This window comes from Poeciliopsis prolifica, unplaced genomic scaffold (genome assembly GCF_027474105.1).
Source record: "Poeciliopsis prolifica strain line A6 unplaced genomic scaffold, Auburn_PproV2 SCAFFOLD064, whole genome shotgun sequence".
NCBI classification, from domain to species: domain Eukaryota; kingdom Metazoa; phylum Chordata; class Actinopteri; order Cyprinodontiformes; family Poeciliidae; genus Poeciliopsis; species Poeciliopsis prolifica.
Window position 1 is genome coordinate 176,804 of NW_026562439.1, and position 23,966 is coordinate 200,769.

The 23,966-nt window shown below is 41.3% G+C and overlaps 1 protein-coding gene across 1 annotated transcript in view; it reads right to left on the reverse strand.

Moving 5' to 3' along the window:
• Window positions 1-23,966, reverse strand: part of LOC129351121 (centlein-like) — a 101,709-nt gene that overhangs the window by 47,768 nt on the left and 29,975 nt on the right. The window contains 7 exon segments of the mRNA XM_055019921.1: window positions 377-458; window positions 3,266-3,473; window positions 3,476-3,791; window positions 4,905-5,002; window positions 8,823-8,923; window positions 16,270-16,386; window positions 21,828-21,949. Of these exon segments, the coding sequence (XP_054875896.1) occupies window positions 377-458; window positions 3,266-3,473; window positions 3,476-3,791; window positions 4,905-5,002; window positions 8,823-8,923; window positions 16,270-16,386; window positions 21,828-21,949 (1,044 nt within the window).

Below are 23,966 nucleotides of genomic sequence, written 5' to 3' on the forward strand. Positions count from 1 at the left end.
TTTCATCCTCTGTGAGCCAGTCATCAAAATTGCAAGAAAAAATGCCTGAAATTTCTTCTTTTTTTTACTCAAACTTGATTTACAATTTTAATCCATTTGTTTTAACCTTTTAGAAAAAAAAAATTGGCCTTTTTTTTCAAAAATGGCTTTTATTTCAAACATTGGCTCTGTGATTTAACCTGAAGCTGTAAAACATGTTTGTCAAACTTGGTGGGCTGAAGGAGACAATGGTGGGAAAAAAACTCCAGATTTCCAAAAATTAGATCTTCAAAAACAGAAAATTTGATTAATCGATCACAGGAAGCAAATCCAGTGATCTAATCTGACTGGAAATTTGAGCTTTAAAAAAACAGAAGAAATATGAATGAGGACCAACCTGTCCTTGAGTTTGCCGCGTGTGAAGCTCAGTCCCAGAGGACTCCCCGTTCAGACTGTCCGAGTACTCCTCAACACTGTCACTGTAGAGAAAGGTAAAGTTTATTACTGGCTCTCAGAGTACCACCATTGGACAAAAAAATATCCAATTTACCTTTTATGGTTGATTTAGTTGACATCAAGCAAAAATATGTGCATTCCTACCCCCCTCCATCCAACAGAAAATCAATGTCCCGTCCAATTTCTGAGCAGGAAGTGTAAATGTGGGCGTAAATTAAGTGAAAAGCTGCTGGCGAATGCATCAACATGTATGAGAGTGGCTGTGGCCTTCATTAGCTCTCCGAGTGTGACAGACGTGTGTGAGAGGCATGGATGAGCGGAGCGCAGCAAACTTGCATCTGATAGACGCACAGCGAGGGCTTCACAAAACACACACACACGCGCACACACACACACAGGTCTATTGACAGTGACCTTTGACGTGAAGGTGGAAGCCAGTGACATTTACGCTGGCGGGTTTATTAAGGTGGGGTCTGGGAGCAGCAGCAGAGGTAAAGAGCGCTGAGTAGAGGCTCTAACTGGGGGATGACATGGCTGGGGGGTTAAATCCAGCCTGGTGAGGACCGGGGACTTGTTGAGGATTACTGATCACCACCAGGGAAACCAAACTTGCATTAATTTGAGAAAGAACCACCAACTTTATGGAGCGGAAACACACCGACCTACAGTTAGTCATTGCAAATTAGAGCTGCAGCTCATGATTAATGTTATAATCGATTATTCTGATGCAAACCAGTCAGAAAAATTTAAAACTACTACTATAACTATTAAAAACTAAACTAAAACTAAACAATATGTAACTACAAACTAGCAAACACTCTAAAAACTAACCAAAACTAACAGAATTAGACAAACACAAAGGCACAAAGAACAAAAACTAAGCTATAATGAAAAACTCAAAAATAACCCTGAAACACACTCAGACCAAAGGACAGTTTGTCAACAAATCAACCTAACAGTCATGTTTTTGGAAAACAGGTCTGATCCAGCATTTCTATCTGGATGCAGCGATTGTGTCCTGCATCCAGCAGGACACATGACTTGATCAAGCTTTTTCTTTCATCCACAATACAAAATAAGTAATAAATATGTAAGATTCCTACTGATATTGTTAATATCAGTACAGTAGATCTGGACAAAATGGCTGCAAAATGAATCGATATAGGCATTTCACATCAGTTGATATCAATATCTGTTTAGTCTTTTGTTTTAAAGATCTGAAATAATCCCAGATTAGAGGTGTGACCTTTCCTTTGTTCGCTCCACAACGTTGTTTTTTATTTTTAAGGTACGGTGACAAAACCTTAAACTGCTGCTGGGCAACTTACTCAACAAGTTGTAGGTAACCAAAGAGTGAATAAGTTAGTTGATGCCACCAACCATGAGAAGTTCAGTGGCTAATAGCTTTTCCTCTACCAGTCTCCCAGAATGCTGTGCGGTTCTGGATCGGAGTACAATGAACATTCTATATATTGAACATTATATATTATATATATTGTTATATTGTGATCTATTGATATTGATCACAATATAAGGTGCTTTACTGTATTGTATCGGAAGTGAAAAAGTGTTATCAGAGCAGCCGTATTAAAAATGTCATAGTTTGCCGATTTAAAGTGACAAAATACAAAAAAATTAAGGTTTTCATATTTTTGCGAGGCTCTCTAGGCCTGACATCTTTATCAGACGACACAGAGCAACGTGTCTGAAAAGAGGATTCCTGTAACATCAGAAAGGCCAAAGGCTTTAAAGTATCAAATCGGTTGACAGGCGCCTTAAATAAGACAACATGTCGGTTTAAACACTCTTGTTCACAAATCCGCTTAGATCCTCCTCTCAGGTAAAGCATTTATTAGACCGCCGCTTATTAGCCACATGGAGGGGTATTAGGCAAGCTGGGCGTTGGTGCACCCAGTCGCTGTTAAATGGCCTCTTGCGGATAGAGCTGGGGAGGATTACGGCGTGATGAATTAGCTGGTGAAGAGGTGGTGAGCGAGCGGGATGGACGGAAAGGCAGCGGCGTTCAGGAAACGGCTTATTTTTGCATAAAACATACATGAAATAATTACTGTCGATGGCTGTTAATTTAGAGGCTGTTAAGCATCTTGTAGACATCTGGTACTGATCCGAGTTGGGTCATTCAAAATTTATCCAACAGAATTAAGGCGAGCAGAGAGGAGAAGACATACACACCGACATGCCACGAGATAACCAGCATAACTACACACAAGGTGGGGTAAGCCTCCGCGCGCGCGTGTGTGTGTGTGTGTGCGTGCGTGCGTGTGTGTGTGTGTGTGTGTGTGTGTGTGGGTGTGTGTGGGAGGGGTCCTTGCAGGGGGATCCTTAGTGCTGTCAGGGGGGGTTTGTAAATATGCAAAGAACCAGTAAATTAAATCAAACTGCCAAACTGTCAATTTCGGGGTAGCGTGACTAGTGCATGAAAATGGCATCACTGGAAGGTGTGGAGGCTTCGGCGGCCCCTTATCCCTGGGCTTTTCTGGCACAGGTTCAGCTCTGCGCAGAGAGGTGGCTAATTCTGCATGCAAATTTCAGTCAATAAGCTGCGAGCAAGTCGTCCCAGGATATTTCAAAGGATCTGACAGTAGGCTCTCCCTCCTCTCTCCTTCTCTCTATCATTCTTGCTCACATTCTTGTTTTTGGCTTCTGAATACCAACTAGACAGACAATGAAATTCAATCAGCCGTTTGCTTACGGTTTTTGCATATGCACATTGTCCCCCTTGATGCCGTATCCCCACCGTTCAGAGGACCCGTCCTCTCGTCTCAAACCGACTGAAAATAATGAGGGGGACAGAGAGGGGAATCATTACCTCTCTGCGCTCATGTCCTCCCACTCGTCCTTAGTGGGGCTGAGGTTATGGCCGTGCCAGCTGATGGCTTGATTGGAGCTGACTGTTGGGTGGCGGCGCGGGCGTGGAAGGCCTCTGTGCCAGGTTGTCTTCGGTTTGACCTTGGCGCTGATGTTGGCGGTGCCGGCCGGCCGCGCCGGGCCTGCTGCTCGGTTCCTGTAGAAGTCCTGGCTGCTCTGGCGATACCCAGCTCCTGCTTCAGCTTCAGCAAGTGATTGTTGAGCCTGGCGATTTCTTTTTGAGCCGCGGCCAGTCGGGATTCCAGAGCCGTGACCTCGCCACGGTGCTGCTCATCACAGACCCGGGTCCGGACCCGGGCCTCCTCCTCCCGGTCAGCTTCCTGGTTCCTCAGAAAGTCGATGGAGGCTTGGAGTCGTCGGCAGTTGTTGGCCAGGTCTTCGTTGGCCTTACGCAGCTTCTGCCTCTCTTCCTTCAGCGCCGCTGTCTGCTCCTCCAACAGCATCAACCTCTGCTCCAAAGAATTCATCTGGAAGAACCAAACACATTGACATGGAACCAACCCGTTCCCCAAGACACACACTCCCTACGTTTCAAAACTCAAATTTGCATTTGAATATTTTCTAAATATTCTGAACAATGAAATACAAATCATTTAACTTGAAAATGCAGCAGTACTCAGCCTTATTATTTGTCCAGTTCACAATTTGTACGTCATAAAGTAGCTATCAATTCAGACATAAAGCAAGACTGTGAGCAGATAACAGTAAGGTTGGGAACAGTGAGAAAACCCAGGCCGACATCAACTAACTGTGATTATTCTAACATTAAATATTCATTAATATAATGTTTCTACTATTGTACAGCAAAATGTAACACCACCACATCCCACACTGAATCTATTTATTGTGTCATAACTTCTGAAAAAACTGAAAATCTCTCTTTGTGAAGTCAAATCATGGTGAAAATGTTGCTTTTCTGCACAAATAACAGAATCTATGAGGATGGACAGTTTGGCATTAAGTCTGTAATCAGCAATGCTTTATATTTCTGGGTGGGGGTGTGGACATTTGACTGCCGCGCCCTGATCTGCCTTAACCAGACAGCAACCAGCCACTCTTAGTCTTTTTGTTAGATCTTCAATGGAGGCTGTTTAAGAGAACAGGGGCTGCCTGCTGGGTTTGTGCCTCCAGGCATTTTCCCCCCTTTATTTATGTTCTCACACTCTTCCTGCTGGTAGAGCTTGATACCTTTCAAACAAAATTAGACAGCTATCGCCAGCTGTGATGATTCACTGTCATGAAACCAAAACCGAAGCATCGCATGAACTCATGCAAGCAAGATTTTAAAACAAATGCAACCTACCAACACCTCCACTATGAAGTTTAGAACAAAATACTATTTTCTGGTGTAATATTTCTGGCTGCTTATTATAGAGTTCTTCTTGGTAAATCTGAGAAAAACAAAGTACTTACCGGCTGACACTTGACTTTGAAATAACCACAAAGTGATAAAAGACCTTCAAATCTTCCTTGAAAGAGCAAAGCCAAATTTTCCAGGAGACATCTTGCGGGAGATGGCTCTGTCGGGTTTTCTTTATTGGTAATGACACGGAGCACTTAGCGAAGGCACGGTGCCGTACCTTTTTAAAAGACTGTTTCAGCCGACTCGAAGAGAGAGGAGGTTTGATCGGAGTGCTGCTCTTGACCTGCTGCTCCTCTGCCATTTTCTGAAGCAGCTCTGCAAAGAGGAACAAAGCTTCTTATTGTGACACTCTGTGTCAAATCCTGCAGAGGCAATCAATAGAATTATTAAAAGAGGACACATTAAATCAATTAACATTAGTATAGTCTAATTTCCTTCCTCAGGTCTGTGTTTTTTTTCTTTCTTTAGTCAATTATGGCTTAAAGTCACTTTTCCCTCCTTAAAATTCAAGCACTTTTCTAGCATTTTCAAGGTATGTTTTAAAACTTTTCCAACATCACACTGTGAAAACTGTTTCAACTCACTATTATATTCCATTTATTACTGTTATTATTATTTTTTTTTGTCACAGTATTCTACAGTTTGTAGAAGAGATAAGGTAAACTGAAATATTATGTTTTGAAATGTCTCCCTCACCCAAAAAACTGACTGGTCCAGGAGAAAAACACAACTTTAACAAAAGGGTCATGCAATTTCATTAAGGAATAATAAATATTCGTTACACTGAAACAAGTTTTTTGGCATTTAGCACATAGAATAATTTTGGTCACTTCAAATGATCTAAAACAATAAAAGCTTCATCTGATTTAACTTCAGGCAGTGAGAAGAAAAATGGGAAATTAAAATATTTGGTTTCAATATTTTCCAAATTGAGGCTTTTAATCAAGTATTAGATTACACATTATTGCAAAACTGAGCAACTTGACTATAAAGTACTTTGATTCAAGGATTTTACATCAAAATCAAGCACTTTCCAAACCTTGAAAACACAGATTTCAAGTCCCTGCATTAACTCTGTAAAAGTCTTATCATTCACAGGCCCTTTAACTCCAGATTAACAGGAAATTGTTTTATTTTATCGCTTGTAAGGAAATGAAAAAACAGTCTTCAAAGGCACACAGTAGTTCTGAGTATGTGCAACTTTTCTCAGGGGATCTTAAACAAACAGCAGAAGTGCTTGAATCCCAGGTGAGCACATTGCCCCAGGCTGCGTTGCTTTGTACTCCTCTGTGTTTCCTCAGAGCACCTCTATTCTCCACAGACATGCATGCTGCCTTATTGCGGAAACATCAATGATAGCAGTGGCCAGCATCTGATTTCAGGTGATAAAAACAGAATGAATTCAAAAGTCTTGGTGCTCAAGGGCTTAATGCACAAAAAACACACACTGTTAAAGCTTTTGTGTCACTATTTAAAAGGCAGCATATACCTGCCAAGGTGGAAGTAAATGCAAAGGGCAACACAAAACAATCTAAAACTTTCTACCTTTCCTTCTCCATTTTTAAGGATTTATGACAAGACGACCAAAATAATTTGTACAATGAGCTGGAAACATTAAATATTCAGGATCTTGACTTTTCAGGTCAGTTGGATATTTTTTGAGGGAGAAAGAGGGAGGAAAAGGGAAAGATGGCTACGTTGTGGAAAAGCTGCCGCTCCCTTTCTTTGCGTTGACGCCTTGCCCAGGGAAGTTTGTTACATTGAATTAGCCTGGCCTTTTGTCTTCCTTACGTGTCACATTAAATCACACAGAGCACCAAATCGGACAGGAGGGCTGCTGTGTTCGTTGGGTACATAACCAGGCTGAGAGACAATTACCCGGCTGCCGTGTTAGTGGCATGGGAGTTGGCACCTCAGCACTACCTTGATAAGAAGACGTGGTGGCTCCCTAGTCACCTGCAGTTGAAGGAGGTTCTGGCACCGCCGCATACATTAACGTCCCTCCCATGACTCCTCACAGGAAGCAGCTCAAAGGCCCCGTTCCTTTCATCTGCCCCCTTTCGTTAGCGTGATCTCAGAGTGAGCGCTTCAAGCCCACAGCCGTCTGATTGGGTCGCACAAGTTCCTCTCCACTAAAACGCTGTGGCCTTTCTCAAGGTTTTTGTAATAATCTTCCAATTCCCACAGAGTTCTTCTCATACGGGTCGCAGTTAACTTGACAAGGAAAAGAGCAGATTCTCCAGATAAACATGTTCATGAATTCACATACACTTAACTGCTTTCACCAAGGTCATTACATCCTTGCTGCACTGCAAAACACAAAATCTTGCTTGCCAAGTATTTTTATTTAATTTCTAGAGGAAATATCTCGGTACACTTGGAATAAGACAAACCTGACTTACAAGGAACTTTTCAGCAACATATAGGAGCTTGTTTTAAGTCAATAATTTCTAAAGAAGTGCTACTTTCACAGGTAGACTGGCAGAAAATATGCTTAAATGCCAGTTCTCTGGACCAGCAAGGAGCCGTAGTATAACTGGGGTTATGCTACTATTATATCTTTATTATATCTTTATTCAGATATTATTTCTCAATCAAGAATGGTTGGAGTTTTGCTTTGTGGAGAGTTACAGGCAAATATTACCAAGTATTTTTATCTAGTATCTAGTGGAAATATTTTAGTACACGTGCAATAAATCAAAAATAAGTTACAAGTAACTTTTCAATGGAAGTTCTTATCAAAATTAAGGAATTATTTACTTTAAACAAACTCCTATAGCTTTCCGAAAAGTTACGTTTAAATAAGGTTGGAACTTATTTCAAGAGCACTAACATATTTGCTCCAGACAGTTTTTTTGCTTTGAATCAGAACTTTTAACTGGTCTGGACAACTTTTTCCAGTCATTCCAGCTGGAAAAAAGGAATCAGAACCACAGGTCCAGAAACCTTCGTCATCTTAATCTGCTAATGTGGTTTTCTGGTAAAAAGGGGCATAAAAGGACGTTTAAATTTAAATGTTTAATCAATTTAGATGATAGTGAACTTTCACTGTTTTTACTTGTAACAGCAGAGTTTTCTGATTTGTTTTCTAACAAATAAAATCTTTGGGAGAGACATTAGGGTGATAAAAAATAAAATTAATTCTTGTCAAGGTTAATAGTTCAGAGAGCTTTTTCCTATATCATCATTTTACTGTCAATGAATCTTCAGTCTGACAAATATAAATATTTTAATGAAATCACTTCCATTTGATTTGAAATGATGTAACCAATTAGATGATATGAATAGAAAATTAATGACATTAATAAAGTTCAATGTGTCGTATCAACTGCTAAACTTTTCAGAAAAACTGATGCATAACTGTCTTTCTTTTTCTGCCTGACTTCCTAACAAAGCCATCAATAAAAGCAAATTAGCTAATTAGTTCTCTCCTTTGTAGCAAATCATTGCAGCGTAAGACAAAGTCTCTAGTTGTGGAGAAAATGAAAGTGATCTCAAACAGATCTGTTATTGAACTAATTAATTAAATCCACAGGATGAAGTGGACAGCATGTGATGGTGTCATTGAGTGGATTAAAAGAGATGTGCTTTTTAACACAGAGAATGATGCATGTAGACAAAGCTGACGCTGTTTGATCTCCCAATCAATGGGAGAGGAGTTGATCAAGTCTTAATTGACTTGTTCTGTTAATTCCGCAGAGGGGAGTTGTATTAATTCTCCTGATTAATACACATTTCCCAGAGGGGAACGGCTAGCTACCAGCATGCACTTCACCATGAGAGGCGACACCTTGACATATTAATCCTTATTTTTTGTCTGTAGAGGCTTGGTGAGGGATTTGAAATGAATCCATTGTGGTGATGTGGTGGCACAGGGGCAAAGCACGGCCCACGTATTGAGGCCTTAATTCTCGTGCTGGCGGTCACAGGTTTGACTCCCAGTCTGGTGACGTTTGCCACGTCTTCTCCCTCATTACTTTCTTTCCTGTCTAACTACCTCCAAATAAAGACCGCTGGAGCCAACAAAATCTTTTGAAATAAATAAATTAACTATGTAGTAGAATAATTCAAACTAATATAGAGAAAGCTACGGATCGAGATACACAAACAACAATGAAAACAAGAGGGAGTTGACCTTGATGATCATTACTGAGACACATGCGGAGCTCCTTCGCTGTGGTTCGGTCCATAGCAGACTGGACTCGCAGCATGTCCAGCTCCTCTTCTAGGGCAACTCTGCAGAAGAAAAACAACTTTTTACTATTTCACCCATCAATCTGTGATAAGGATGAGAATATTTTGAATTGGAGATGGGATTGTGTAGAGAGTAAAAGAGATTAAAAACAATATTGAAAGCACAATGTTCCGTTTTCAGAAAGACCATAAAATTATTTTGTATTTTTGAGCAAATGTGTGGATCAGGTGAGAGCAGTAACGTTTATGATTTTTAGTTACAGCAAAAAACTCAAATGTTTGAACCGCTGCTTTGAACGACAATTGTTGTAATGCCTCACTGCCACCACATGAGGGCAGTAATGTGCAAAGTTGTTTGCCATTAAGCTGTAAATATGAACCTTGACTAGTCTAAGGCCCAATACTGACTATAGACTATTACCAGTTTCACTTGCAAGTATCAGTCAATTTACACAAAGTTAAAGAAATCTGAGCTGATTTATCATTGCACCCCAAGTTAAAGCACAGACACTTTATGACCTCCACCAAGAAACTTCTCCACGTTTTCATGCCGGTTTTCCAACACGAAAGAGAAAACAACGGCATGACGAGGAAATCATCTAATTAAAATACTTTTTAACACATCTGGAAATCAAAGTGACAAGCAACATGAAACGGTGAGGAAGCAAAGTACGCTGTGCAATATGAATGTGTGTGAGTGTTAACAGGGAGGGAAAAAAACCAAGGTGTACCCAATTACCTCTGTGCAATTAGCTTGATTCCTGCTAAAGGCTAATTATGTGGAGCCATGCTCTCGTCTTTGCACTTTCAAGTTATTATTAGGACCCCAACTGTAGTCTTTTGAGGATACACACAGGCCCACGGAGACAACCACACCTGAAACACACACCTAATTTCCCTCCCCTCTGCTCCAGAGAGTCGGAGAAAAACACAAGAATCAAACTCCAGCGATTCTAGTGGCATTCTTCCCAAAGTTAACCTCATTACAAACAGTAGGCCTTTTCTAGGATCGACGTCTAATGATCCATTTGGACTGCAAAACTTTAATTTTCTTACAGAAATCAAGAGAGTTTTTATATGGTCTGCACAGTCCAGATAATTACCTCAGAGATGTTTCTGCTGTTGCAGAGGGAAGAGAAGTAATAAGTACATTTTAACCCACACAGTCCAGAGTCCTGATCTTCTGGCTGCAGCCTAAATAAGAACACAAATGGCTCTCCCCAGAGAAATGAGGAAGCAGATGGATATGTGTCGCTTCTTTATAGATTTTCCTCCATAAATGAACTCAAGTCGATGAGACGCCGGCACTGCCTTATGTGTCCGGGCTGTTAATGGGACCAGTGAGCTGAAATATGCAGCATGTAGAGAGAGCCTGTTCCATCTCATGTTTCTCTTTTATGCCTTTTCAGATGCTGATAGTATTGATGCTGAACACAAGTCCATGTGCCAAACATTGGGCTGCGCTGAAGGATAAGCACAGTTTCCCCAACAGAACAAAAGATTGGATTTCAGATGGAGTTCATTGGTGCAGGTCGTCACGTTTCCCAACGTCACATTGTGGAGATGGAGCACCACTGCAAGCTTATTTACTAACACCTAGATGGAGCAGCGATTGCTTTGCCTGTGAGAGATGGGGAGTTAACCAAGATGGAGATGTTCTGAGAATACATGCTCCTGAGATGCAACACGAACAATTAAATATATAAAAAAATGATTACTGTATTTATACCACTTGAAACTGCGACTGAAATATTTCAATGTAGTAGAACTTTGCACTATTAGATGCTGCTTGCAAAGCAGCCAATCCAGGAGTGCCATTCATTTTCCTTAGTGCTGACTGGCTGAGATACTGAAGACAGTAGATTTTAGCTTTCAAGATACCAAGTTGGCTTCCACTCTGCATACTGATGCATATTAATTATATTTGGGCTTTGAACAATCCCTGGCCAAAAATCTAAAGTTTATTTGAGCTTCCTATTATATCTTCAATGCATGGACAACTGATTTTTAACACTAAAGAACATTATTTCTATGTGATGCACCCACCATGCAGTGTGTCTAAGTATGTGAAGCCAGTACTGTGATCTGGGATTGCTGCAGTTGGTCAGGTCAAAGTTCAGCATCATCATGAGGTCAGCTAACTATATGACAATATTGGATGACCAGGTTATTTCATTAATGGATGTTTTCCTCCATCATGACACGGTGATATTAATACATCACTGGATGGAAATAAATCTGGAGATGTTGCAGAAGCTTACAGAAACAACGCCACAGAAAATTTGATTTATACTCAAGATTAAAGGCAGTACAACTAAATATTACAATGGGTGATCTTTATTGTTTTTGCTGTGGTGGTGGTGACTTATTTTGGCCAAGCAGTGTATTAAAATAGGTAGCTATAATTGTTTTTAAATGGAGTTTCAAGTATTTCCATATTTTATATATTTTACTTAATAATTATGTATAATTTTAATGTGTTAAGCATAAAAAAATCTGATGTTTACAAAAATTAAACATTTAATCAGCTATCAGATTTTTAAGTCCGAGTATAGATGGGAACAATGTTTAGTTTTTGAGCTGTGACTTTTAAAATAACTTTCAGACACGCTGAACCTCACTGAACCTCAGATCACAATTACTTTCTATGAATAAAGATTTTTCTTTCTTTGACGTGCCAACTGTTTTTAAAGTAATAATGAGGGGGGGAAAAAACTCACTTTACTAATTAAAAAACATGCATAAATCATTCTGTTTGTGTTTGAGCATGTGCACAAATGTGTCCCTCCTTCAGCTAATCCCTGGTCCAAAGGGGCAAAAGACTCTCATTACCTCTAATACCTTTTAGCAAATCAAGATGAAAAGAAACAAAATAGTGGAATACGGCGGACATTAGGGCAAACTTTATTAGACTTAATTAGAGTCAACGTCGCTTATTGGGGAGGTTCACATCCATAATGGTCACTCTGTGCAGAGGAGCAGTGCAAAAGATCTCAAAGGCTTTTCCCACCAGTAATCGCTATCTAACCCGAGCTTTGATGTCGTCTGAGTGTAGCATCTTCAGTCTGAGGGTGCACTGCGTGTGTTTATTCTGTTTATGGAGCCTAAATAAACCCTGCCTCTTTTCACCAACAGACCTTTAACAACAATTAGCAAGCATGGACATGGAGCGCCACAGACAGAAGCATAATGAGATGGATAAGGAGATTTTCTCACCCATTCTGCCCGGAGTTACCAGGAATGGCATAAAGAAAACCTTAATTTTAGGGGCTTTTTTCTCTAAAAGTACCGGCAAAGCAAAAAGATATTCAACTAGAAGCAGCTTAAAATGTGCAAAGTGATACATCAGGGTGATATGTGATCAAACAAGAGTAATAATAATAATAGAAGATTGTTCTCAGTAATGCTTGGACTTGTTGGTTAAATGGCAAAACTATGTTCTCACAGCTGGTTGTGGTGATCAAACCAGAACAGTAGCAAGTCATCAGACATTATCTCTGCAATTTACCAAAGATAATCTAACAATGGATTTTGAAATCTGACCAGATTCTTTCCGATTTACTGGAAGCTGAAGTGCAAGTTTAAAACACCAGAGAACATTTTATCCCTCTCCAGTTACAGTCGCTATGTGACCGTTTGCTGAAGTGAAGGAAGCTATTGCATGGGGATTTGATTAAAATTTGTTGAAACTCTTATTTTCAAGTATTAAACAAAATAATTCTCAAGTTGACTGTTTATGTTGACAGAATCAACAAATAAAAACCAACTTTAGATCATTCTGTTAAAAGCATGATTGGTATGCATTAAGAAAAGTAAAACAAAAACAGAAAAAGGAGAGAAAAGAAAAGGTCCCAACACTTTGGTCTGCTGAATGTGACCCACCACAATCCATTACCACTCATGGTATCATTGCTGGGTAGAAGACATAACAGAACCGAGAAGCAAATAATCTGTAAGCACAATGGAAGCGATGATACAGTTAGTGTCTGTTAGACAGAAAGGAGAATATGTCTAATGCTTCTGGTTCTGAAAAGTGCATATCTATTGGAATTAAGGGTGTGGATTTCCAAACGTTCATCTGTGTCAGGACGCGGTACACAGCTTCTGCTGTGACGTTGTCCTTCCATTCTGATTAATAAGTAAGTTCTTCCAAGTGATCAGTTAATAGAAACGTTCATCAAAATATATGTGAAGCTCTTAATGAAAATACTGTCAGTATTCTGATTCAGAAGTTGCTGAAACTTAAGTCACAAGTTCAGCAACATGAATTTGGCTTCATGCTGTCAAAAACATGGTCTATTTTAATGATTATCAGGAACTCCACATAGAAGAATGGCAGCTTCACATACAGGTTATGTTTAAAATCCAAATTATGAAGCAAATCTTTATTAATTTTTTTTTACCAAGATGGTTTGCAGATTAGTCAGACTGAAATCACTGCAGAGTAGTTAAAGGCTCAGGAATTTATACATGAACATATATGTGCCATCAAAATGAGACAGAAGCATGTTGCCTTCTCTGAGGCAGCTTTGTGTCATTAAATTAAGCTGCAGCAGGGGGGCTGCAGATCAACCATAAAAGCAGATCTGTTTCACCTTCCTCAATCTTTTCATAACTTTCTCCTGACACAGTGGGAGACCTATTGGGCAGGAATCATCAGAGCCATATTCATACTGGGTCATCTGGCCATGCAAACATTGCTTCACAAGTGCAGTTTATGCAGAAGGTTAAAGGACACATCTGTGAATCATAACATAACAATGAAGAACAAAAACGAGAGTTTAAAGCCACTCCCCATTAAAAGCCCTGAATTGTTCATTAGCCGTTAGGTAATTAGTGGATCATTGCAAACACTTGTCCAGCATAACCTTCACAAGCATTTATTATGGAACAGTTGATGGAAAAACAAACTTTAAATGTGAGTTTTCTGTTAAACTACTTGCTTTTTCTGCACTATATTTGTTTTTGCTGTTCTGACTCATTGCTTCCACTTTAAAAAAAATAATAAGGTCAATTGGGTGGAGCAAAACAATTTAATAGCTTGGTTAACAATGGTTTATCCCACCACCTTGCAACAGATAAATATGTCAGCGTAGAAGAGAGGCTGTGTGTGTGAAAATACATGCCCTAGGATGAAGAGTTTCCAAAGCACAAGTTTAAAGATTTCAGCTAAGTTTACTTTGCACCAGCCACCTGGGTAAGGAGAGGTCCCTGGGCCAGGAATAAAGGAAATGAGGTGGAGCTGGGCAGAGGCACATAAAGGGAATCAACAGCAACCCCGGCGGACTTCCCTACTCCACGTCTAGGAAAGAGGCCAGACACTCTGCGGTCCCTTGTGGCTTTCTCCGCAGGTCAGATCCAAGGACCCTGCAGGTCTGCAGTAGTCCGTTCTCCCCTACGCACCCCGCCCTCAGCCCGTCTTCGGCTCGGCTCTGGTCGCGGCCAGGCAGGAAGGCGGACGGACATCCCTTAACAGGCAGCATTGGCGGCACTAGAGCTGCTAGCCTTGTAATTAGCTCGGACAGCTCAGGCTTGGAGAGAGGCAGCCGGGCTAGATCATAATGAGCTCAGCTGGGATTAGGAGGACAGGGCAGTGGGGGTGAGCAGAGGGGAGGGCAGCGAGAGAGAGGGGTGGGGGGCAAGTACCAGAACCCTGGCCTCAACCGGCTGCAGCATCACAGAGGGCCAGAGGGAGGCAACTGAGCAGACGAGCAGAAAACGGGGAAGAAGAGGGTACAGAGGCACAGGATGGAGTTGGGGCGACGCGCTGAGAGGTGAAGGTGAAAAGAAGAAGGGAGAAGAAGACAGCAGCTTTAGGCGAAGCTTTCTGGAGCAGTCGGGTTTGAGATAGAGCTACGGATTCTGGATCAAGAACACAAAGGCTAAAAATGTCTGCAGACAGAGTGAAGATAAAAACAAGAGCAGAGGCCGAATGAAAAGAACATCCAAACACAACGGGAAAGCATCTGGTACAATGAAAAGACTGACTCATTCAGTCTGTCAGTGTGGAATAAATAGTTTCAGATTGTCCACAATCCTCTGCAGATCATGAACATCTGGATAATTATACGCCTTTTTTGTTCTACATAAAGATCTCCAACATGTCTGCAGGCTGGTCCTGCAGCTCTTTACCTGAACTGTGGGTTTCCACGATCAGCAAGTCTAAAAATGGGATTGTTCTTTGCACCAGCAACCATAATCAATTTCTATTTATGAGGAGTTTACTTTGAAGACCAACACAAAGCAGTTTTTAATGTTCTTAAATTATGTTTTAGTATGTAGCGCACCGTGTTCTGACCGGATCATTATTTGTGGAGGGCAGTACTCTTACTTCCGCCTGCGAGTTGGTGTGAAGTGCTAGCAGCACGGTGTTGCATTGTGCTGGGTTTTGCCAGGGTGTGGGGGACAAATAAGAATTGTTGAACTTTGCGGTACGATGGTTGGACTACGACAGCTTTTCAGGCGTCGGAATCGTGTCGTCGCATTTCGGAGCGAACGGTCGGAATGGCACAGAGAGAGAGAGAAAGATCTGATTCCTCGGATAATCCTAAAAATATTCTATACAGTACTCGATTACTAAAATATTCTTTTACAACAGCCCTACTCAGAACTTCATGGTTATGTTTCTTTTCTCAGCAATTTTGATTGCAAAAATAAAATCACAAAACAATCGCAAAGTTCTGGTGGGACTGGCTTGTCAGAAAATTGATACAACACATCACGCTGCATCACCAGCATTATGCTTATGCTTTTCTTTCCATCAGTGACAAGAAAACTGCTCAGTTGACTATTTTATAGCTTAAAAGAGCCAAAATCAAAGAATCTGACTTGAAATCATGTAAAACAGACACACCCCATCTAGTCAGATTACCTCTGAGTCACAAGAAAACAAGAAAAAGCTCAAATTGCCATTTGATTCTAAGGTGCTGAAAACAAACATTCAGATTTCTATTTCTAGAGTGAAAATATTCTAAACAATTAAACGTTTTCCTTTCACTTCACTATTTTACATTAATGTGAGCTGCTCTGTCAAACAAAATCCATAAGAAATAAACAAAAGTTTGTCGTTGCAACTTGACAAAATATGAAAAGTTCAAGAGTGAAAAATATTTTTGTCTGACTTCTGGAAATCCAGCTTTAGAAATGAAGTTCATGACGCTCATGGATTCGTTGCTTCTGCTTTCTGCTGTTTATGGATAACATGCATGATGTGAAGCCATATAACACTGTGTGTGTGTGTGTGTGTGTGTGTGTGTGTGTGTGTGTGTGTGTGTGTGTGTGTGTGTGTGTGTGTGTGTGTGTGTGTTGTGTGTGTGTGTGTGTGTGTGTGTGGAAATTTGGGAACTTCACTGCAGTGCTGCCAGTGATTCTGAATGCAGGTCACTTACTTTTCAGCAGTGAGTTTTTTGTTGAGGTTTTTCATGTAGGCCAGCTCGTTCCACACAGCGTCACTGTTCTCTTGTCGAAGCTGCCACGGCTCTGGGCGCTGTTTCCTTCCACCTGCCCTGCACACACAAACAAACACACACAGCATGGAAGAGGATGCACGAGAAACTGTAGAGGCAAGCAAATGCTGAGATAAAAACTGAACAAACAACTCCACTCGCACACGTACAACGCAAACGTATAACAAGGGAAAATCGCTGGTACTGTACATCACCTTGCTGCCGTTGGCAACCCACATGGGGGTAATGAGGCTCCCTCTGTTTTTGTTATTCAGCCATATTTAGCGGTATTCAAATGAGCAGCCTTGACTTTGACACTTCATGTACACATCTGTGTGTGTTGGTTTGAAGCTCAGGGCACTGCCCGTGTGGCAGGGCAGTGGAGCATTCCCTGAGCACCATGCAAATGTAAATAGTGGCAAAAACACACTCGCAAACGAGGTCATTCGAATGTCTACACCTCACTTATGAATACTTAATGACACTTTGAGCTCAGTAGCTGCTGCCTCCGTTGAATTCCCCCCTCTACTCCCCACACACACACACACACACACACACACACACACACACACACACACACACACACACACACACACACACACACACACACACACACCTCTGCTCAGCCCCAACTGCATCCAACTCATCAATCAGCCTAAGCGCAACATATTCAATTCCAATTAGGCTTTCATTTACAAACTGAAACAGGATTTAGTGAGAAATCCACAAATTGCAAAAGAAGCTGATGAGAAGACGTTCCTCTCCATCTCACACTCATACGACAGTCTCCCATTTTCGCTCAATCAATGTGATAGAGGTGTGGAAATGGATTGTGGGGGTCACAAAGCTCTCTTTCCTGCGGTCGTTATTGGCGATGAGGACGCCTTCACGCTACGCTAATACTAGTTAAGCCCGGGTACCTGGGAGTTAGAGGCTGCAGTGGAATGGCAAATGTTTTCATTTAATACTGCAACTGCCCCTGTGAGCAATTTGAAGCTACAGGACGACTCTGCGGTGTGTAAGTGTGATTATGGTGTGTATGCACAGTTTTTCACAGTCAAACGTTGGGAAATGTTTTTCTTATGGAATGAATTTCTAATGCGACGTTTGACATGAAAAGTACACAAAGTCAGTAAAAACACAGGAAATTCTCAGACAACAGAAAATAAACTCGACAGGAAGCTGTTAAAAAGGTTGAAATGTGTTGCATTTTTGCCAGTTCATATTCAGTTGTTTAGTCCTAACTAAACCTGTAGTTAGGACTCTCATGACCAAAGTATTGCAAAAAGCATCTCATGGGCCTGGAGAGCTCATAATCCAGAAGAGAAATCACATAATTTCATCATCAACTACTTGTTTTCTGGATGAGGAGTCAAAACAAGAACCAGAGAAGATGTTCAAAAGCCAAGGACCAACAACAAGCAGAAACTGTTTTTTAATTTAATGACAGCCTCCTCTATGCTTTGTCACTGCACTAGACTCCACGGTTTAAGAAAAACCACACTGAACCTTTGGAAAAATGTATACAACTCAAACACAGTCTTCTGACGGGAGACTGTTTGGACATCACTGCTCACAACTCGCAGAGAGGACAAATGGACACCAACCCACAACAACTTCAAAGTTTGAGGTGAGAACATCCAGTCAGGATGTTTGTCTCGCATGTCTTATTAGAACACTTCCTGTCGTCGAACGTTTGACACTAAAGTGGTTTTAGACAGTGGTTGATGCCAATCAATAAAAGTTAGACAGATTAACCCTGAAAGAATGGGTCAACATCACACTAGTTTATCCAGGACACATCTTCACGCTGTAATTATCAAAGGTCATTAAGCGTATTCAAGACTTCATCCCTTTATCATTCCTCTTTATTACACATATGTTTGTTTGGTTTTAATTATGAGAATGGCAATTTTGTGAAGATTTTATGTGAACAGCCTCATTTGAAACACAGAGGAACGCGTTGATGGGGGATAGAGCTATAAAAGTATCGAGACCACCTGCTGTTGTGAAAGTAAATGATAATTTATTCACAGCTCTGTTTTAATTCTTTCTGTGTGACTTCTAATGGAACAACTTCAGTTATTAGGGAATATGCACAAAGCATTCCTAACCGACGGTAAATCTGCAGGACCTGTGATTTGTTTACAGTGCGCCTTAAAGCTGTTGAACACGGAGCCAGGAGAGCGCTATCTTTCTCTGGCCTCGGAGCTCGTTCCCTCATGGCCGCGCAGTTTCCATTATTAAGCAGGAGGAGATAGAAAGAACTTTTCCACGCTGCTGCAGCTAATTGCTCTGAAACAGGGGGAATCTGTTTATGGGCGCAACTTTGATCAGTGTGCGGATGCTTTAATAACCTTTAATTTTATTTGCTCACCCCCATCATTCCCAGTCTAATTTAAAAAAAAAAAACTTTTTCCTTCTTTAATATAAATAAGAACTTGATTTTTCTCTCTCCATGTTATTTTGAGGAAATCCGGTGATACAGTAATAGTAAATGGCAGGGTGGTTTCAGTGGGACTGGCCAATTGCACACAGCATGCATGCTGATAAGACCACTGGTATTATTCCTGATTTCCCAGTATGTGATTCCAGGCTGGTACTCGTGTCAAAGCAGATACATTTCTGTATTTAAAAAAAACAAATACCTGCACAAGTTTCAGGATTGTAAACTATCAGAATACCTTCAAGAAGATAACTCAACAAGGAGTATGGCTGATGTTGATTGTTCCCATTCACATGGGTCAAAACTGGGTCAAAAATTTGGAGTAAGTCCACAGAAAATGGGAAGTAAAACATCCAGGTACAACATGGAAGACATCAAAACTTCAGGATAGAAAACTCAAAGTCAAAATGAAATAAAACGAGAACAAAGAGGCAGAAACGGCAGTCGAGATGCATTTCTAATTTACTGCAGGTATAAATTTCTGCAGTGAAAATCCAGAAGTAGACGAGTCCATCAGGGATTAAATGCTGAGGCAAAATAAGCAGAGCAGAAATGAGGCGCACTTCCATGTTTACTCATCTGCTCAGTGGTTAAGGCATGTTATCAAGCTGACTGTAATTGATTACCAAAGAAAATATGATGCAAAACTGAACAGGGCCGCTGCTGTATGCAGCAGATATATGTCTACACTTAAAAAATGCAATTTCTCAATTAGCAGCACAACCAAATCAAGGAACATACTTTCATATATTAATTTAAATCCAGAGACACTTTTTTCACCCAGAAGGGCAATTAAATGTTGTCAAAAACTCAAATCATCCAAGTATCTTCAGAGTCGTAGATGGTGATGCTGTTGGCAGAAAGAAGCCCAGTAGCAGTCAGACCTGCAACGCTTCTAAAGAGGCCTCTGACTGAAGGTGGTTACTGTACGACAGGCTCATGACTGTCACAAACAACTACATTTCTGGGAAGCAGAGATGATATTTCACTGTAACATGTTCTGGATTACACCGTCTGCTAATCCACCTCATTTGCTTTTGTCACTCTTTAAATCTGCTTCATTGTGCAATTAGGAAGTCAATCAGAAACGTCAAAGTCTTGTTCTCCTCTCTGGTTTTGGTCCTGTTCTTCATCTATGAAGCCTCGTTTTCAACTCCTCTGGGTTTAGGGGTCAGAGTTCAGGTATTATTAAGATGCAAAGCACCTTCCTCCAGTTATAAACAAAAAACAACAACAAAACACCTTGTCACAGTTATAAATCTTCACTGTCAAAAGCTAAAAAGAAAAAATATTTCTAAATAAATAGAAAATAATTGTCAAAAATAAAACTCCTTAACCAAAGTCTTCAAACGGATCAATCAGAACAAACGTTACAGTCAAACATGCTAATTATTGTGCATTTACCATTAATATAGTCTAAAACTGCAGAGCTCATACAAAAACAAAAAAAGAAGGTTTGATGGTTTGATAGCATTTTCAGTTTCAAGACAAATACTGAAGAGTTCTGCTTAAAAAATTATATTTTAATTTTCTTCATTTGGTAAAAGCAGTAAGTTTGGTTCTGATAAAGTCTCCATAACTGGGTTGCTGAAGAGTGACGAGAAAATCCATTTGTCAGACATAGAGAGGCCTAACTATCTGCTGAAACCTTCCCACAAGCGACAGCAGCAACAGTTTCTACTCTCAGTCCTGCACAGAACAAAATGGGGAGCAAAATCAACACTTGAGCCTCTTTCCAAAAAGGCAACAACACAGCAGGGAAGCTACAGGAAGATCCCTAACAAGCTCAAAATGCAATGAGACTGTGTGCCGATCCCCACTGACTTGTTAGGGCCCTGATTTCCTCACACTAATGGGAGTTTTTAAATCATTTTCTATTGTCTCTCATTCAGGCTAGCATCACCCCAGTGGGTTTAATGGCTGTTTAAGAATGTGGCTTAATGCCAAATGAATGCCAAGATCATAACACGGAGTGAGTGGCTGCTGCCATGGAAGGTTCTGACTGAAAAGGGCAAAGCTGCCTAATATATCAATATCACATCAAAGCAGTTTGGAAATACAGAAACACTGACAGCAAACCCTAAAACCTTCCATACACATAAATAAAAAACAGAGAAAAGTAATGTTTTACTTTCACTTCATCAGAGATAATGTTCACTCTTAACCATTTCTGTGATAACCTGCTAAAACGTGCAGCGGCAGTGTTCCTGGTGTTGACGTTTCCCCTACGTCTCCGTCTCAGACACATGCTCAGAGCTGCAGTGAGCCAACATGAGCCGAGTCAAGCCCAGGGCTGAACGTGCTTCTCTCGCTGGCTGCACTTTCACACGGGCTCACATTGCACCGCTGTTTTCTTTAATTAACCCGGAGAGAAAACAGCTGACAAAGTTAACACTTGGCTCCCTCGTGGCCACCAAATATACACATCTTTACCTACACTTTAAATGGTCTCTGTGACGACGGGTTGCAGGGAGAAAAGGAAAAAAGTGATAAAAGACATGGAGCCAAAAGAGAAAATGAGAGCATATGTTAATGACATTTTGCAGAATATTTTCCACTTTTGTGTAAAATAAATCCTGTGGTTTCTGCTGGAGATAACAGGTTGAAGCAGGAAATGGTCGTCTACCCTCCTTCCCCCGCCCTCCACAGGCCTTCTCAAACACCTTGCACCCCCAGGACCAGACACCTCCAGCCTCTGGCTCTCACATCTTAATGAACGCTGAGGGAGGAGAGACGCAGAAGCACACATACGCTCGGCACAAAACGCACCAAATTGACTGGCCTTAAAACCTCTGAGCTTTTCAAAGGCAAGAGGAAGAATTCCTCCTACTCTTCTAAATCCAGCACTCCAGTCTTGTCAGACAGCATGTGGAGAGAAATGGGCCCTAAGACAATTTGTGAAGGTTTCAGGGAGCTTTCAGCTTGAGGTAGAGTGAGTTAGGTGTTTCTGCTGGGTTGAACCAGAAGTCATTCTTGTTGCGTTGTGTTGTGTTAATGTTTCTGTCACCTCTGGGTAATGAGACCTTCCAGATGCTAAGGTGAACTTCGTACTCACAAGCCATGTGATTTCTCCATCTCTTTCATCTGATCTCGGATGGTCTTATAGTTGGTTTGGACCAGGCGAAGACGTTCACGGCGTTTTTCATGAGCTTTCTTTAGCTCCTCGTTCTCGCCGGTCTGCAAACAGAAAGAACAAAACAGTCTGCTGCTTTCAGGAATATAAAAACAGCAAAGGTGGCTTAGCTTTCCATTTGAACCATGTGCATAAACTCCGGGAAGTATTTAACTGTTTTACATCTTGGCTCATTTCAACCACAAACAGGGATTTAATGTTACAGAGCAACAATAAATGGCTCTAAGGTCCAAAAAATAAAACTCTTTCTTCGTTGTCTACGTCTTATTTGACCAGAAACACATAAAGCCAAGTACAAAGTCAGCCTTTTATCACCTGATGACATTTCCAGGATTAAAGGACTAATGTCGCAGCAAAATCTAAAGAAAGTCAGCTATGAGTTTTTCTTTAGTTGCATTGATTACTGCAATATTGTCTTTACAGGTCTACCTGAAGAATCAATCAGACAGCTGCTGCTGACCCAGAATGAATGTGAATGCCAAGCGGACCAAAGACCTCTCCAAAAACTAGAAGTGGACTGTAATGTAAGGCAATATGGGTAAATACAATCAAAATAAACGCACCAGACCAGCACTGGCGAAAGATACAGCTCATGGTTTTACAGGAAATGTCAGAAATCCCCCAGCTGCTAAAATCAAATGCCACTACATGTTTGTTTAGGTTTCCTAATGAAGGAAGTTGCACTCAGTGTCTTTTTTCAGAGGCTTTTCTGTAGTTTCTTTGAATAGCTCTTGGTGCAGTGCCCCCACAGGTGAGGAGGGGAACAGGTTTCTGAAGTGCAGTGTAATGCAAAATGCAGCAGCTGAAAATATGACAAGAGTTGCAGTTTTGGTCCCCAATCGAACCGACTCTCCCAAACTATCAGGCCAAAAACCTGTCGTTTAAGGGGGTTTTAAGAAGAGGAACTAAAGCAAGGCTGGTATGCGCACTTTAAACAATCAGAGAAATGTAGTGGAGTTACAAGCTGATGCCCTGGAAGGGCAGCAGTTCTGATGCTGACATTGTTGTTGACAGCTATTAAAATCGCTCCAAGTTCGGGCTACTGCGCTGCAGAAGGAGCGTGAGAAGACAACGTATGGATTTTTCTTGTCAGCGTTCCCCCTCCTCCCCATCACGCTGACCTTAACAACGAGGGCAACCGAGAAAATACTTTCAGCCTACATGACAGAGCTGAGGGGAGAGAAAAGGAGCGGAGAAAGTCGGCTCATAAAAGTGGAGGAAAGAGTAAGACGGAAAACAGAGAAATTAGAAACGGAAGAGGGAGAGAGAAAAGGAAAAGTGAGGAGGAGTGCAGGACAGGTTTCTGCTTGAGTGGCCAGGGCTGGCGAGAGTTGTCGAGAGCTTTCTGAAGGGAAAGGAGCTTGTTTACTGCTGATATGACACGGCTACCCTGCAGAGAGGGAAATGCAAGCCCTCAGCCCTGTTATTATTAACAAGGACAAAGAGAACAGAGAGAGCACACAAACATGCACCGGACACACAACAACATGCAATGTGCATCTACGCTGACAATGTGACAAGTATGGATTTTCCCCCAGTGTGGATTATTCACAAAGGACATCTGCCCCCCCGCTTTCAAAAACAAGGCTCTAATGAAAGGGGCCAGGCCGGAGCACTGCGGGGCTGGGAGTAAGCAAGTGGCAGGGCATTAGCCACATCATGGCTTCCCAGGCTCCTAACTGAACTCCCCCGGGCCGCTGCGCTCTGGTCATCAGACCCTCGCCCTCCGATCGATACACACCCGTGGACGATCAAGCCGAAAAATAATTACACTCAAACAAGTACTTTTCACTTTAAACTGAACTGAAGGAAAGGAGACATAAAAAAACGAAGCCAGTGTTAAGAGAAATGTTTGTTTGTCTCCTGTTAATAACCGGGGTCGACGCGTCGGCGCTCGGATCCGGTGCGAAAAGGCGTTCTGTAAATGAGAAATGTGAAAAGAGCCGACACAATACCAGCTAAAAGGACAAAACCTCTTAATCCCACCCTGAACTAATGCCCTCATTAATGCGGTTACATTTTTCTGTGCATGCCTTCACTAAACGCTCTTCAACTGGTCGA